Raw genomic sequence first — 15,495 nt, 5'->3', positions numbered from 1 at the left:
AGATTACTTTTTTTCCTATTTAGTATTCTTGCTTGTAGAGCATGAAAGCACTACTCAGCATTTACCAACAGTTAATCTTATGGCTAGAGAGAAAAAGGATTAAACTAAAACGACACCCTAGAATTTTCAAAGAAATTGGACTTTATAGGAATTACCTATTTTTTGTTCGAGTGGGTAATAACATAGATGAAAAAAATAAAACACCTGCGTAAACAAGTATGTTAAAATATACCTCCGAACCTGTAGAAAAAGTTGGGAGCCGGGAACGTTTTAAATGTTGGACAAACTGTTGTAATTTTATTTTATTTATTTATTTTTTGGCCATGCTGCATGGCTTATGGGAGTTCCCCGACCAGGGATCAAACCCCTGCCCCTGGCAGTGAGAGCACCTGAGTCCTAACCACTGGATCTCCAGGGAATTCCCCAAAATTACTTTTCATTTATTTTGTTTCTCCAGGTTTCTGTGCATACCAGGCATTCAACAGATAATTGAATATCTCTGACTTCCTGAATTTGTACCCACAGTAAACTTTACTCAGGTTTGTAGCTCAGCTGGGTTCAAGCTAGTAAAATCAAATGTCATCATGTTCTTAAAGAGAGAGGTCACAATCTATGGACAGTGTAGACTTGTCTGCCCTAGCACGTTGGGACCAGATCTTGGAGCTGGTTTTTTTAATGGTAAATTTCATCTAAACTAAATAAAGCTGGGGCTTCCCTGGTGGTGCAGTGGTTTAGAATCCGCCTGACCATGCAGGGGACACGGGGTTCGAACCCTGGTCAGGGAAGATCCTACATGCCAAGGAGCTACTGAGCCCGTGTGCCACAAATACTGAACCTATGCTTTAGAGCTTGCACTCCACAACTACTGAAGCCAGCACACCTAGAGCCCATGCTCTGCAACAAGAGAAGCCACCACAATGAGAAGCCTGCGCACTGCAACGGAGAGTAGCTCCCGCTCGCCGCAACTGGAGAAGCCCGCGCACAGCGACAAAGACCCAATGCAGACAAAAATAAATAAATTTTTAAAAAAACTAAATAAAGCTATATATTTAACAAATATACACCTAAGAATTAGACCTTTATAGTGCTGCTTTTGATAGGGTTAGAGTAGGATACTTAGTTAGTTTAGAAATCTCACCAGGGGATTAAAGACAGAAAGGAAATTTTAACGGAGTTTGGGAGACTGTTGTAAGCTAATGACCACTCAAGAAAAGAATCCAGTTATCTAGCAACAATCTACTCTTAACTTGAAGGAAGACCAGATGCATCCAAGTGCCAGGCACACTCAAGCCACAAACCCTGATAGTTAAAACACAAGACGATAGATATGGAGTCTGAATCTTGTCACATAAAGTCAGGGAGTTAGTGGTCCTTAAAGGGTTGCATTTCTGCATGTAGCCAAGACAGGAATATAGGTGAAAGGGGAAAGAAACTAGGTGAAAGAGGACATTATACCAAAACCTGAGATGAATGATCGTATTTTAGTATACATTACCACCGTTTTGCTAATATATATTTGACTTAAATAGTTCCATGACCAACCCAATTAGACCATATAGGGTCAAAGGAGGAACTTACGATGTAAGCCTTTGAAACCTCTAGGGGGCTCCGAGGAACTCCAGTTCTTTCTGTCTCATGGAAGAAAGAATTCAGAGAGGGGCAAAGTGATAGATAAGTGATTTATTAGAATAGGATGTTTGTGAGGCTTATAAGCAGGAGGGAGAGGGGGGCTGCACCCTGAGAACTTAGTGGGCTATGGTTTTATAATCAAAGGAAAAGTTGGGCGTGGGGAAGACCACCATCTTCCTCATTCATGAGTAGACGTCACACTTTCATCATCAGTTCCTCCTCCATGTCGGCTGGGGGACTTTTCTTGTCCCTACATGGTCAAGCCAGGACTGTCATGGCACAATGTAAATAAGCAAAAAGGCAGTAACATATGCTAAAAATGGTTAAATCATTTCAGGTTTCAGTATAACGTCACCTTTTCTTTCTTTCTTTCTTTTTTTTGTGGTACCCTCACTGTTGTGGCCTCTCCCATTGCAGAGGACAGGCTCCGGACGCACAGGCTCAGCGGCCATGGCTCACGGGCTCAGCCGCTCCGCGGCATGTGGAATACTTCCCGGACCGGGGCACGAACTCGCGTCCCCTGCACCCGCAGGCAGACTCCCAGCCACTGCGCCACCAGGGAAGCCCATATATTTTTGTTTTTAATGTGCCCAGAGGAGCATGTCCTAGGAATCCATAACTTACTGAACTCACCGGACAGGATGTGGGTCTCATGCCACCATTGTTTTATTGTTTTGGGGCATGTCTCATGCTCCTGTTGCATGGTTTTATTGCTAAGCAAGACTGCTTGGTTTTGTGGTTAGGCAAACCTGCTTTCTTGAGTAATCATTAACTTACAGGGGTCTCCGATACATTTTATCTACTTACAATCCCTTAGTGGGATTAATTATTTAATTACCTACTTTGTTCCTTTACTCTGTCCCTATCACCTTGACATCTACCAAAAAGTGAGGAAGAAGGTGTTCTTCTCCCCTCTCCACGTTTTGTTTGATTATAAAAATATAGCTCTCTTTGTTCTTGGGGCTGCCTTGCCTGCCTGTTTGTATCTCTCACAAGCGTCCTATGTATGCTAATAAACTCACTCTTCACCTGCCACTTTGCCTTTTCTGCAAAGAGACAAAAGAACCTGAGCTTCAGTAAGTCCTATACTAGGTGAGTGGTTTCAATTAAAAGACAGTGGGTTCGAGGTTCCTCCTAAAGTCAGGGATCGTGGGTTCAAGGCCCATCTGAGATGGAGTGTGGTTTCCCTTTTCCCTGTTGACACTCTTTGATCATTTTTTATAGGTTGTGTTTCCACTATGATTTCCTAATTAATACCCAACTGCCCCTTCTTAGTATTGCCATGTCAGTTCAGAGCTGCATTACTTCCCTCCAGAATTATTTCTTTTTTTTAATAAAGAGAAAAATACTTTATTATTAATCAGAGAATAGTATATTAAAATGAGATAACATATTTACTTATAGATCTGCAAAGATCTATAAGTTAAACAAATATTTAAAACAAAAATTTATACTGTTAAAACAAACATTTATACTCATTGTTGGTAAGGAATAAACATTCTCACATACCTTTAAGGCATCTGCCAATTGTCAGAATTATTTCTAAACCCACCAGGTCTTTTTACTTCAGTACACTTATTCATTCATTTAATATTTATGGTGTTCTTGCTGTATGCCAGCACCTGTGCTAGATGTTTAAAAGGCAAAGGTGCTCTCCCTCCTCCACCGCTGCCGCCTCCTTCTTCTGCCACTCCTGGTGCTGCTTGTGTGCTCTTTTGATGCGGGCCTGGCACCTCTTTAGTGAAGCGGCAGCTGAGGAGAATCTGGCGCTCGCCATGGCTGATGAAAAGCCCAAGGAAGGAGTCAAGACTGAGAACAATGATCATATTAATTTGAAGGTGGCGGGGCAGGAGGGTTCTGTGGTGCAGTTTAAGATTAAGAGTCATACACCACTTAGTAAACTATTGAAAGCCTATTGTGAACGACAGGGTATGTCAATGAAGCAGATCAGATTCCAATTTGATGGGCAGCCAATCAATGAGACAGACACACCTGCACAGTTGGAAATGGAGGCTGAAGATACAATTGGTGTGTTCCAGCAGCAGACAGGAGGTGTCTACTAAAAAGGGAACCTGCTACTTTACTCCAGAATTCTGTTCCTCCAGACCAAGAAGACATTCTCAATTAGAAAACCACAATTTGGTTCCACCACATCCTGACTACTACAGTATAGTTTTCTCTATTCTTTCATTTCCCCCTTCCCCCTTCCTTTATTGTACATAAAGTAACTGGTGTACGTGCACAAGCATAGTGCATTTTTTTTTTTAAGTAAATGGCCAATGGTATGTTTTGTTTTTGTTTTCTTTCTGCGGTATGCGGGCTTCTCACTGTTGTGGCCTCTCCCTTTGCGGAGCACAGGCTCCGGACGCGCAGGCTCAGCGGCCATGGCTCACGGGCCCAGCCGCTCCACGGCATGTGGGATCTTCCCGGACTGGGGCACGAACCCGTGTCCGCTGCATCGGCAGGCGGACTCTCAACCATTGAGCCACCAGGGAAGCCCGCGAAGCCCGCCAGTGGTATGTTTTGACCGCCATCTAATGGAGATGGGTTGGGGAAAAATACTGGTTCTATGAAAATACCCCCTTTTCTCCATTAGTGGCATGCTCATTCAGTTCTTGCCTTTATATTTCAGTAAGTTATTTTGCTCTCACTGTTTAACAAAAAAAGAACAACATAAAAATCCTTGCATACCTTGTTCGATGGGAGAATTTTAATGCTTTTCATTTATCATTGTAAAACCAAGGACAATTTTATAACTTTTTTGTATGTAGCTGTTACAAGTAGGGCAATGTCTTTAAATTACTCTAAAAGAAATGAATCCTGGACAGTTTTCCCTTCAAGTCAAGAGTCTTGTGGTTTAAATAAACTTCTTGTTCAAAAAAAAAAAAAAAAAAAGGCAAAGATGAGTTTACATTGTTTAGAAGAGACAAATAAACCAATAATTAGACTATAATGGGAGAAATGTTAGATGAGAACATTAGATAAGTATAAAGCAGCCAGATGATGAAAACAATTTTTTTTGCTAAACTGAGGCTTTTTAACATTATCCTGAATATTCTGGAACACGACTGAAAATGTTCAAGCAGGGGATAAAATTTAGACCTGTTTAAGAAAGGCTACTGTGGTCAGTGAAGGGATTAATTTGCTGTTAAAGCAAGCCTAGAGGCAGCAATACCAGTTACGAGGCTAATACAATAATCCACCATTCACACTGTTGCCAAATTAAATTTTCAAAGGTGTCTCTCATCACAGAATCCTAAAATGTTGAGCTGAAACATAATTTACAGGTATTCTAATTCAGTTCTCTCATTTTATACGAGGGGAATGGAAGCTGAAAAGAGTAAAGGGATTTGCCTGTGACCTCATAGATAGTCATTGTTCGAACAAATAGTACTGGAACTTAAGTCTCATATGTTGTGCTTAATTCTTCCCAAAAATCTTCATGGATTTCCACTCCACAATTTAATTAAATACAGTTATCCAAAGCCTCGTCTCTTTTCCCCTCAGAATCCAGGTCCTACTACCTAGATGGACAAATCTCCCCAGAGGAGTCTCTATGGTTTTCAGTTCCCTCTTAGTTCCTGATCTTTGGGATTCCCTGGAGCTCAACTCTGTATTTTATTTATTTGTTTTTAGTTAAAAGGAAGCTTTTATTAACAGGAAGGGTTTTCTTAATTCATATAAGATCCATCTTTAATATTAAATAGGATAATATACTCCATAGTCCGAGTCTAATTCTAACCCATGAACACTTTATTCCAGTTTAGTCCTCTCAGATGCTTGCTATGTTATTTATATTTTAACAGGTAAAAGCCATTAACTACTAGCTACTTAACTAAAAGTAACTACATTGGAAAATGAAAATTTATAGAATTTTGTCATTAGATCAGATAAAAAAATCAAACAGGATAAAATTTTGTTTAGAAATCTTTATCATTAGGGTATTCTTACACTTTTCAGAACAAGAATAATTTTCAGAAATTATACAAGGCAACTTATTAAATATCAATATTTAGCAATGTTTTGTTTAGTTGAAATATTATTTTAATTGTAAAAACCATCTCCGGTCACAAAAAAAAATCAAAACTCTTATTGGCTTTAACTTGCTTTTACAAACGTCCTAAGAAGTCTCAAGCTAAACAATATTTTAAGTCGAAAAACAATAATTTTCAAATAGTTTGTTATACTATTTTTGTGGTTTATGTACATATATTAACTGGTTTCTTTTATAGGAAACCTGACTAGAAGTTTATCACTTTAAGTACTGTGAAATAAAGGCAAGAGCTCATCACCTTTTAACAAAAATACTCTATATGCAACAATTCCCAGTATCAAAGATATTCTTATTTATTTAGTGGTGGATAATTAATTGCCTGCTACAAAATACAAAACAAAATACATTTACTGGATTAGTTTTCAGATTGCAGCTGCCCTCTGGCATCCAAAGCAAGGATTTCCATAAATAAAAGCTGCAAAGCAATTCACCTACTGGTTAGTTTAGGTCAATGATTTTTTTCACCCTATTATTCTTTTTTCTTCTCCACGGCCCCCATCCCCTGCAGGGACACGGTATTATTAAAAACATTAAGTCCCTGGAATTTATGCATCAGAGCAAGACATCATTTGAGTAATTTCAAATGATGTACAGCTCTTCATGTAAAAAAAGATGTTTTGTGGTCGTAATTCACTTCAAAAAGTAATTAGATTCAAATAACCTGGCATATCATGCTTTAGCAATTACAGAACCATGATTTTGACACATGGCAATTTATAAGTTAGGCAAATGTGAAATGCTAAAAGATGTGAACAGCTGTTCTTCTGTTTAAGTTTAGAGTGCTGCAAAATTCTGGCAATGACTTTTTCAGTTAACATGACCAGCCCACGGTACAGCATACTAAGTCATAAAGTACAAATCCAAGGAAGGTAATACCTTTACTGAGTTACAAAACTTTGGCAAACCAATACAGTACTCTTTAACACAATAAAGTATATTTTTGTTGGCGTCATTTATTACTTTTGTGATAGTTTTTACTCCAAAAATGTTAAGTACCAAATTAAAACATTGTGATTTTTAATGGTGGTTTATAGCAGAGCAAATTATTTTATACAATCAATGTCTTTTTAAAACTATACAGTTTCTCCTTTAAGAGTGAGTTCCCTCATGCAAGTTCTACAAGTTTATTGCAGCAGGGTAGTCGTGGGTATGTAAGAGGTGGCTCTGCTTGGTTCTGGGGTTGGTCCAAAACTAGGTAGAGTTCCAATGCGTGAAAAGCTTTAAAATTCTACCTTAAGGAGGTTTAATCAGCCAATATCAATTTTCAAGTACTTTTCAAAAATTGTTAAATTTTCACATAAATATTGGAATCCTCAAAATCAGGCGGTCATTTCAGACAACACTAATTTCAGCCAATCCCTTTTATTTAGAAACACTGCACCTCTTGGTTTTGATCAAGTCAAATAGTCTTTCTTCAGCTTATCAAAAAACAAAATTCTACCGAAAATATAGTTGTATTTTTATTTATTTATTTATTTATTTAAATTAATTTATTTAATTTATTTATTTTTGGTTGCATTGGGTCTTCATTGCTGCGCGTGGGCTTTCTCTAGTTGTATCGACCAGCTTCTCATTGCGGTGGCTTCTCTTGTTGCAGAGCACCAGGCTCTAGGTGCACAGGCTTCAGTAGTTGTGGCGTGTGGGCTCAGTAGCTGTGGCTCGCGGGCCCTGGGGCGTAAGATCAAGTAGTATGTGGCGCCCAGACTTAGTTGCTCTGCGGCATGTGGGATCTTCCCGGACTAGAGCTCGAACCCGTGTCTCCTGCATTAGCAGGCAGATTCTCAACCACTGCGCCACCAGGGAAGACCTGTATTTTTTAAAAATAACAAATAAATATACTGTCAGCTTGTAGAGGCCTGGGGAACTGGGTGTTGTTTATCAACTTTCATTATCATTTCTTCACAAATGCTGCTGCCGCTGTTGGTGTCCTTATGCTCCCTCTTGCCGAAGCCGTCAATCCCTCAATTTCAGCATTTAATTTATGTATTACCCACTCCATTTGCTTCTCGGCCTTTATTAGCATTTGACGGTACCGTACTTGCCATCAGTCCTTCGAGGTTAACTGCTGAGACTGACTTCTTTCATGGTAATTATGGCTTCTTGAGTCAAAACAGTTTTTTCTGGGTCTTGAGGCAGTGGTTTGTATATGTCTCTCATCTACTGAAACCATATTTGTAGATGAAATATTAGTAGATTTAATTTCCATTGTTTTCTGTACGGGATCCACTACAGAATGTTCTTGCACATATGTTTTGGTTCTTGCTGTACCAATAAGAGTTTTCACAATGGAAGGCCGTCCCCACTCTGTGCTGAGAAGTCTATGGCTGTGCAGTTTTCCAGAGGGATCTATGTGTCTGTCCAATGCATCGACTCCAAACACACTCGTACTCATAGGGTTTGGGTATTTCTGCATTGCAGCTGTTGTAACAGTTTCCCATGGGTGGTCAAAGACGTGCTCCGAAGTCCAGATCTTCATGGTGCCGGCGGCCCGCGTGGTGTCCGGGCGTCGCTAGGGCACAATGAAGCAAAGAAGCCACTCTTGCCCCCGCCCCCCCCCCCCAGCCACCAACTCTGAATTTTAAAACATACCATATTTCTTCTAACAAGTTTGGGTGTTCACAGCAAGAGGAATCTTAGGTTATCTTGTCCAAAATAATTGCTATATGATTACTTATTTAATGCCTGTCTTTACTGCTAGACTACAAGCTTCCCGGACAGGTTCTGAGTCACTACTGTTACATGCAATATCTAGCATAGTGTTCACATATAGTAGGTACTCAATGCATATTTGTAGAAAGAATGAATCAGTAAATGACTATCTAAATATTCATTCAACAAATGTTTATGAGAGCCTACATTGTGCCAGAATAGAGTAAGCTTACTGATGATTATGCATTTGGTTAATATTTCTTGAGTTAGAGTGAGTAGCTAGCCATTTGGGAGGGAGGGAAACTGGATTTCTCCCTTACTCCTGGGGGATGGTGATATAAATTTTAGGTGGATTCAAGATTTAAAATGAAAACCCAAAATGTAACAGTGCAACAAGAAAACACAGTAGAACGTGTTTAGAATTTTGACACAAAACCTAAAAGTAGTGACCTAACAATTTGATAAATTTTCATACATAAACTTTAAAACTTTTTGCATGGAAGAATACCTGGAACATAAACATAGAAATAAATAAGAATCTGGTGTTGAAGTGACTAGAATAACTTTGCAACCAACATGAAAAGTCAAAGGGCTAATTTTCTTCCATGTAAATATTTACAAATATACAAACTACAGCCCAGGAGCACATTACCAAAGCGGGTTGTAGACTGGAAGGAGAAGTTCTCAGATAAAGATACATGGCTGGCTTATAAACATAGCAAAACATGTTCTGCAGCATCGAAATTCAAATTGAAACAACACTTGCCATTTTTAGGCTATCAGAAGGACAAATATAAAAAAGTTTGCTAATTCACACTGTTGGGGGAGTGTGGAAAAACAGATATTTTCTATGGGTATTTGGTTGAATTGTTATGATTTCTATAGATGGCAAATTGGTAATCTCTATCAAAAATTTAAAAGTTCATATTCTGTTGCCTCACAGTCCCATTTCCAGAATTTTATTTTACAGACATACTTTATAATATAGATATACTATATAGATATAATTTAAGTATGCAAAGGAATGTTCAAAGATGTTCCAATTTCACTTCATTCCCTATTTTTGCTATATATTTCTCCATAGCTTTTATACTCTTCTAAGATGCTTTATGATCTATTTGTATGATCTAGCTGTACAAACAGATATGATCTCTCTGTACAAACAGAATCATACCATTGGGTATGGTATGCTTCTGTTTGTATAAGTGAAAAGAAATGTAGTAAATATATATAAATACAAACATATGTATATGGGCACATTTATACATATGTATGTATACATGCATAGATATGCACATATACTTCTGTGAGTGGATGAGTAGATAGGTAGATAGATAGCTACACTTATTTCTTTAAAGATCCTGATAACATGTGGGTTTGGACAGGGAGACTGGAGAAATAGGGGTCTGGGTTGGATAAAAACTTACTTTTAAAAACACACTTTACGGGCTTCCCTGGTGGTGCTAGTGGTTGAGAGTCCACCTGCCGATGCAGGGGACACGGGTTCGTTCCCTGGTGCGTGAAGATCCTATATGCTGCGGAGCGGCTGAGCCTGTGTGTCCAGAGCCTGTTTTCCAAAACGGGAGAGGCCACACAACAGTGAGTAGGCCTGCGTACTGCTAAAAAAAAAAAATTCTGTAGGTATAACAACATTGTTAATCAACTGTACTCCTAAAAAGTTAAAAAATATACTTTATGTATCTGTGTTTTGCTTTAGAGTATACAATTAATTAAAATATCAACATCTGTTGAAATGAATATATATGTATAAGTTCTGAAATTGAAGATAGCTCAAGGGAGATGTATGTCTTTAAATTATGGATGTAGAATCACAAATAATTGTGAGAATAACTTAAGGAAGAAAATAGGAGATATCTGAATAATGGTGTCTTAACATGCAGTCATTCCAATGTGCTTAAATTCAAAAATAATATCTATACTCTGTCCCATTAGAATGTGTCAGTCTTATAAGTATTACTTTTATTTTTTTCCAAAAGAAAATATTAATAGGGGTTATCTGGGCTAGGAGATTATGGCACATTTCTTCTCCTTTGTATTTTATTGTATTTAAGAAAGAAAAACAGAAAGAAGGAAAAGTAAGAAAGAAAGAGGACTCAGTATGTATTATATTAGGGGGAAATAATTTTTAAAAGAAGAATTTAAAAGCCAAATACAGAAGAGTAATAGGAATCTGTAAGAAGAGTATAGGATTAAGCTAAAAGCTCTTTACAAACATTGGGTTAAAATGGACTTTTAAAACTGTATGCTCAACTTTTTTTTTTTTTTTTTTGGGTTTTGCGGTCCTCTCACTGTTGTGGCCTCTCCCGTTGCGGAGCACAGGCTCTAGACGCACAGGCTCAGCGGCCATGGCTCACGGGCCCAGCCGCTCCGTGAGCATGTGGGATCTTCCCGGATCGGGGCACAAACACGTGTCCCCTGCATCGGCAGGAGGACTCTCAACCACTGCGCCACCAGGGAAGCCCAAAACTGTATGCTCAGCTTTTTTATTGAAAAAGAAATTGATAATACCATCGGTGGAGATAGATGGTGCTACATTATCTTAAGACTGAGCAGGAAGTACAGCTTCTCAGCTGCAGTTTTGTAATATCTCCATCAAGAAGAATAACTTTCAAGACCAGAATAAACATTAAGAACTACTTGAATATCAAGATAGTTTAAGAGATTGTTACTGTTCAAGTGTAACTAATTGCTTCTTGTTTGTCTTTTCTTCCCCCCACTTTTAAATGAGTTCACTTCTTTTGGCCCAGAGGATTATATATCAGAGTATTGAAAATATTTATGGAATTGATCTCAAGAACCATTGTAATCTTCTAAAAATTACAGAGACCAATTGGGAAAGGTCTGAGAAGGCTATAGGTGGGAAATGTTTGATTAGCTTTGGAGAGGCACATGGATTTTGGAAACTACACATCTATGACTGATATAAATTCCAGGCAAAGTGTAGAAGCTTGACATTGGACCCTTCACAATCAGGCTTTAAGTTAAAATACCCTTTCAGTCATCTATCACTAGGTCTTTTGTGCATCCTCCTCTCTAGTTACACAAGATTGTTCATCCTCTCCAAGCTTTTTCCAACTCCATTCTTGGGCTCAAACTCTTCCTCTCACTATGCATTCCCTTCCATCAAGTGCTGCCTGTAAAAACCCCACTCTTCACTTAAGGTCTACTTCAAAGGCCCCTCAAATGAACCTCAGGCTGGAATGAATCTCTTTCTTCTTTGCTCCTTTTGTGTTCTATGAGCACATGTATCATCTAATGCAATTGTCCTACTAACTTAGTTGTATACATATCATTGAGTTGTAAAAGTTGAAACTGAAAACAAAAATGTTGAAACTGGAAAGAAGGGCTCTGAGATAATCCTATTTTCCTCACTCTATTTGTCTTGAGGGCAGGATCAAGTCATATCTGGTTTTTAAATCTCTGGCTTGACTCCTTCCTTTATCATCTTGTTTTTGACCAAAAACAATCAAAAACAAAAAACAAGAAACAAGAGTTCCTGTGTAAAGTTTCCTGCATTATTGCACCCTGTGGTACATTTTATAGATCTAGTTAAAGCTTTGATATCAGAGCCATGTACAATTTTAGGTTTATCTAAAGACATTATAAATAACCATGTGGATTTTAGGGACATTTTTCAGATTATTAGATGGCATCTGGTTTTCACTAGTTATTTTATTACCAAATCATCTGGTCAAAGCAACATATATTGGGCATTTACTTGCTTCTTACTTTAAACTTAACTAACTACATTTAAATATTAAATTAAACACGCTAAGTCGTGTCATTCTTCTGGAATGGTGTAGGTGTATTTCTAGGAGCAGTGTGTTAATTAAAAAAAGTTTGAAAACGTATTTTGTCTCACAAAACGGGAACTCCTACCGTTGGCTCCTAGTTATTACAGTTGATTTTAAGTTATTTTATAAGTTTACCCCAGTAGGTGTCAGTACTGAGTTAAGGCAAAAATCCTTTTTCCAAGTGTAAAATTTTAATTAAAACAATGTAAAAGGTTCAGACGATGAAGAAGAGACGGTATGATAGTGACATCATTTATTTCTAGAGGGTTCAAAACTCATTTCTGGGGGTTCAAAAGAGACGGGGTCTCGCTATGTTGCCCAGGCTGGAGTGCAGTGGCTATTCACAGGCGCGATCCCACTACTGATCAGCACGGGAGTTTTGACCTGCTCCGTTTCCGACCTGGGCCGGTTCACCCCTCCTTAGGCAACCTGGTGGTCCCCCGCTCCCGGGAGGTCACCATATTGATGCCGAACTTAGTGCGGACACCCGATCGGCATAGCGCACTACAGCCCAGAACTCCTGGGCTCAAGCGATCCTCCTGCCTCAGCCTCCCGAGTAGCTGGGACTACAGGCGCGCGCCACCACGCCCGGCGGTTGAAGCCAGCGAAAGAGAAAACTAGAGGCTGAGGTGTGGTGACGTCATCAGCTGTGCCCGCCTAGATTATTTCCAAGCTTCCTCGTCACACCAGCGAAACACCGTAGCCACACTGCGCACGCGTCCTTTGTTAGCACTGCCTTCTGGGTAAGCTGTGTCTGAAAGTTTTGAAGAGCGCCTGCGTGCGTTCCGTCTTTCCTTTTGCCTTGTTGCAGCCAAGGAAGCAACATGGGGCACCAGCAGCTTTACTGGAGCCACCCGAGAAAATTCGGCCAGGGTTCTCGTTCTTGGTGAGAAACAATGTCGCATCAGGGAAGGGTTGCTCTGGGGCGCGACGCTGTGGAGGAGCCCGCGGGCGGCGCGGCGTGGGGAGACGGAATCGTAGCTGTGTCTGCCGCCATTACAGGCCTGTGATGGGTCCGTGGAGACCGGCAGGCAGTGCGGGTGGTGGCCTTCCGAGTGCCGAATACTTTGCTCTCTACGACTTGGGGTAACGCCATCTCTTTCCTTGCAGCCGCGTCTGCTCAAACCGGCACGGTCTGATCCGGAAATACGGCCTCAATATGTGCCGCCAGTGTTTCCGCCAGTACGCGAAGGACATCGGCTTCATTAAGGTACGGCCGCCGACGCCGTGCTCTCCTGTGTCCGTGGGGGGCCGACGAGCGGGTAGTTCGTGGTGTGGGCATTTGACCAACGCCGCTTTCCTCTTGTAGCTAGCAGGGCCCTTCCTTGGTAGCGTATGACACTGTTGAGAGTTTTGGTAGTCACGTTAATAGAATGGAGGTGGGGGTGAAGGCCTTAAAAGTAGACTTTCTCATTCTTTTTTACCCACTTGTGACAGTTTTAGGTGCTTTGTATAATGTTGCATAAAATTACTTTTCAGGAACAATTAAATACTAAACGTCTAATCGTATTTAGCTAATTTTAGCAGAATATATACGTTGTCCGCTGTCCTGAAATGTTGGATAGGGCCGTGCAGTGGAATGAGCTTGAGGTTTGGGGCCAGGTAGACCTTTTTAGGATTCAGAGATCTGAATCCTAGTCGTGTGACTTTGGTCAAGTCACTCAAAGCTAAGTATTTGCCTGTGAAAAATAAATGTCAGGATTGTTGTAGAAATTAATGTATATATGAAGCTTTCTTGGTTCCTAAAAATCGCTTAAATGCTAGAAGTGAAAACTAATTCCTTATTGGCCCTTTGAGATACAAAATAACAGTCACTACCTTTTTATTCATAATTAGAGCTCAAAAATACCGAGTAGAACGTATTTTTTTAAATTAGGTGTCCTTATGTTTTAGTGTTACAGTGGATATAAGTTGTTTAATGTGAGATTTCTGTGACAGGAACAAAGTATCTTAAACTTTTGGCTTTGACCAAATACTTAAGAGTATGTTTAGTATTACTTTGTGGAAGTTCAGATAACTTAGTTGGAGGTAGTAGATCAGAGAATGGCCCCAAGCCCGGTAATTTTGTGTCCCATTTTTCAGAGGTTAAGATTAAATGAGTTAATTTGTGAACGGCTCCTTAGAATAGTGGTAGAATTTGCTGCCTACTTAATGACCATCCTGAGCTTTTGGTAAAGATCATTTTATGTAGTAGTGTTTTTCTAGCGGGAAATGTCTTTGATGGTAGAATTGGGTATACCAGTATTAAAATTCACTGTCTAAAATATAATTGTTGAGATTTTTGGAGCAGTTTGTAGTAGGTGTTCAGTAAATATTTAAGTTCTTTAGATCACCATAACTAGTTGGGGTGGTCAGATTTCCAGTTTAAACCTCATTCTATAATGAGCCATTTTTTTTCCTGAAAATGAAATGGATATTTAAAGCATTATGCATTAATTCATTTCCTATCTGCCTTTTTTTTTTTGCAGTTGGACTAAGTGTGAACTTCTTGAATGGGTCATCACGCATATCTACCTTCCTCAGAAACAATACTTACTATTTGTATATAAAATAAAAAGTTTAAAACTTGTTATGAATGTTTTTCATGTGAATGTAATAGCCGATTGTTCATAGAAATCTTTTAAAAATTATCTTCAGTGGATTCGTCTTCACAATATGTGTCTTATTTTCCTTCAGTTATATAAAAGTATTCTTGCTGGACTCTGGTAAATCCCAGTTTTATTTTTATACTTAACATCTTTTGTTCCATGAAGTGCCCACTATATATAGAAGCATCCAGCATATAACCTGAGACAAATTGTCTTTTGAGTAGTTGACTGGCTACAGTGAGCTGGGCAGTGAAAGTAAAACTACAGAAAATTGATTTTGAGAAAGAAGGCTAGCACTAAAACCTGCTCTGAGCATTTACCTGGTGGTGGCAGTCCTAGCTTTTGGTATAATTAGCAAAATTTGTAAATTTCTCAATTATTTGTATGTGGAAGGGGTGGGGTGGGGAGTGATTAAAAGTAAAATGGGTCTTGTGAGCAAAAGTAGATCTTCAGTGGGGCAGGGGTAGAGACAGGGAAACGAGTCTATTGGAATATTTTAGGCAAATGATCTTGGCTTGGGCTAGAATAAGAGTAGTTGAGGTAGTCACAGTGACCTCTTGAAGAGGAAAAAGACTGGATTTGCTGATGGATTAGTTGTGGGAGAGCAAAGGATGACTCCAAGGGTTTCGGCCTGAGCAACTGGAAGGGTAGAGTTACTATTGAGCTAGGACTGAGAAGTTGTTTTAGGGAAGAAAAAGTTCAGCTTATAGCATATTAAATTCAAAATGCTTATTAGACATTCACGTGGAGCTGTGAAGTA

The 15,495-nt window shown here is 39.3% G+C and overlaps 2 protein-coding genes and 1 pseudogene across 2 annotated transcripts; 2 read left to right on the top strand and 1 right to left on the bottom strand.

Moving 5' to 3' along the window:
* Positions 1-3,404: 3,404 nt before the first annotated feature.
* On the top strand, positions 3,405-3,767 carry LOC116749397 (small ubiquitin-related modifier 2-like). The gene has a single exon (XM_032623731.1). The coding sequence runs from the start codon at positions 3,405-3,407 to the stop codon at positions 3,690-3,692; it is 288 nt and encodes a 95-aa protein (XP_032479622.1). The 3' UTR covers positions 3,693-3,767.
* Positions 3,768-7,524: 3,757 nt separating this feature from the next.
* LOC116749732 lies at positions 7,525-8,159 on the bottom strand (annotated as a pseudogene).
* A 4,716-nt stretch (positions 8,160-12,875) lies between these two features.
* On the top strand, positions 12,876-14,719 carry RPS29 (ribosomal protein S29). The gene is made up of 3 exons (XM_032624519.1): positions 12,876-13,033; positions 13,258-13,357; positions 14,616-14,719. The coding sequence occupies exons 1-3, from the start codon at positions 12,972-12,974 to the stop codon at positions 14,622-14,624; spliced, it is 171 nt and encodes a 56-aa protein (XP_032480410.1). The 5' UTR covers positions 12,876-12,971; the 3' UTR covers positions 14,625-14,719.
* The last annotated feature ends 776 nt before the right edge of the window (positions 14,720-15,495 follow it).

Source organism: Phocoena sinus, chromosome 2 (assembly GCF_008692025.1).
Source record: "Phocoena sinus isolate mPhoSin1 chromosome 2, mPhoSin1.pri, whole genome shotgun sequence".
NCBI lineage: Eukaryota > Metazoa > Chordata > Mammalia > Artiodactyla > Phocoenidae > Phocoena > Phocoena sinus.
The sequence above is the reverse complement of the archived record's forward strand: the minus strand, read 5'-3'. Positions and strand labels throughout refer to the sequence as shown.

What these genes read in the sequence shown, in the direction of transcription:
- RPS29 (XM_032624519.1), top strand. Translation starts at nt 12,972, where the DNA reads ATGGGGCACCAGCAGCTTTACTGGAGCCACCCGAGAAAATTCGGCCAG. An exon ending in GGCCAGGGTTCTCGTTCTTG is followed by an intron (nt 13,034 to 13,257) that starts GTGAGAAACAAT and finishes CTTTCCTTGCAG; the next exon opens with CCGCGTCTGCTCAAACCGGC.
- LOC116749397 (XM_032623731.1), top strand. Translation starts at nt 3,405, where the DNA reads ATGGCTGATGAAAAGCCCAAGGAAGGAGTCAAGACTGAGAACAATGAT.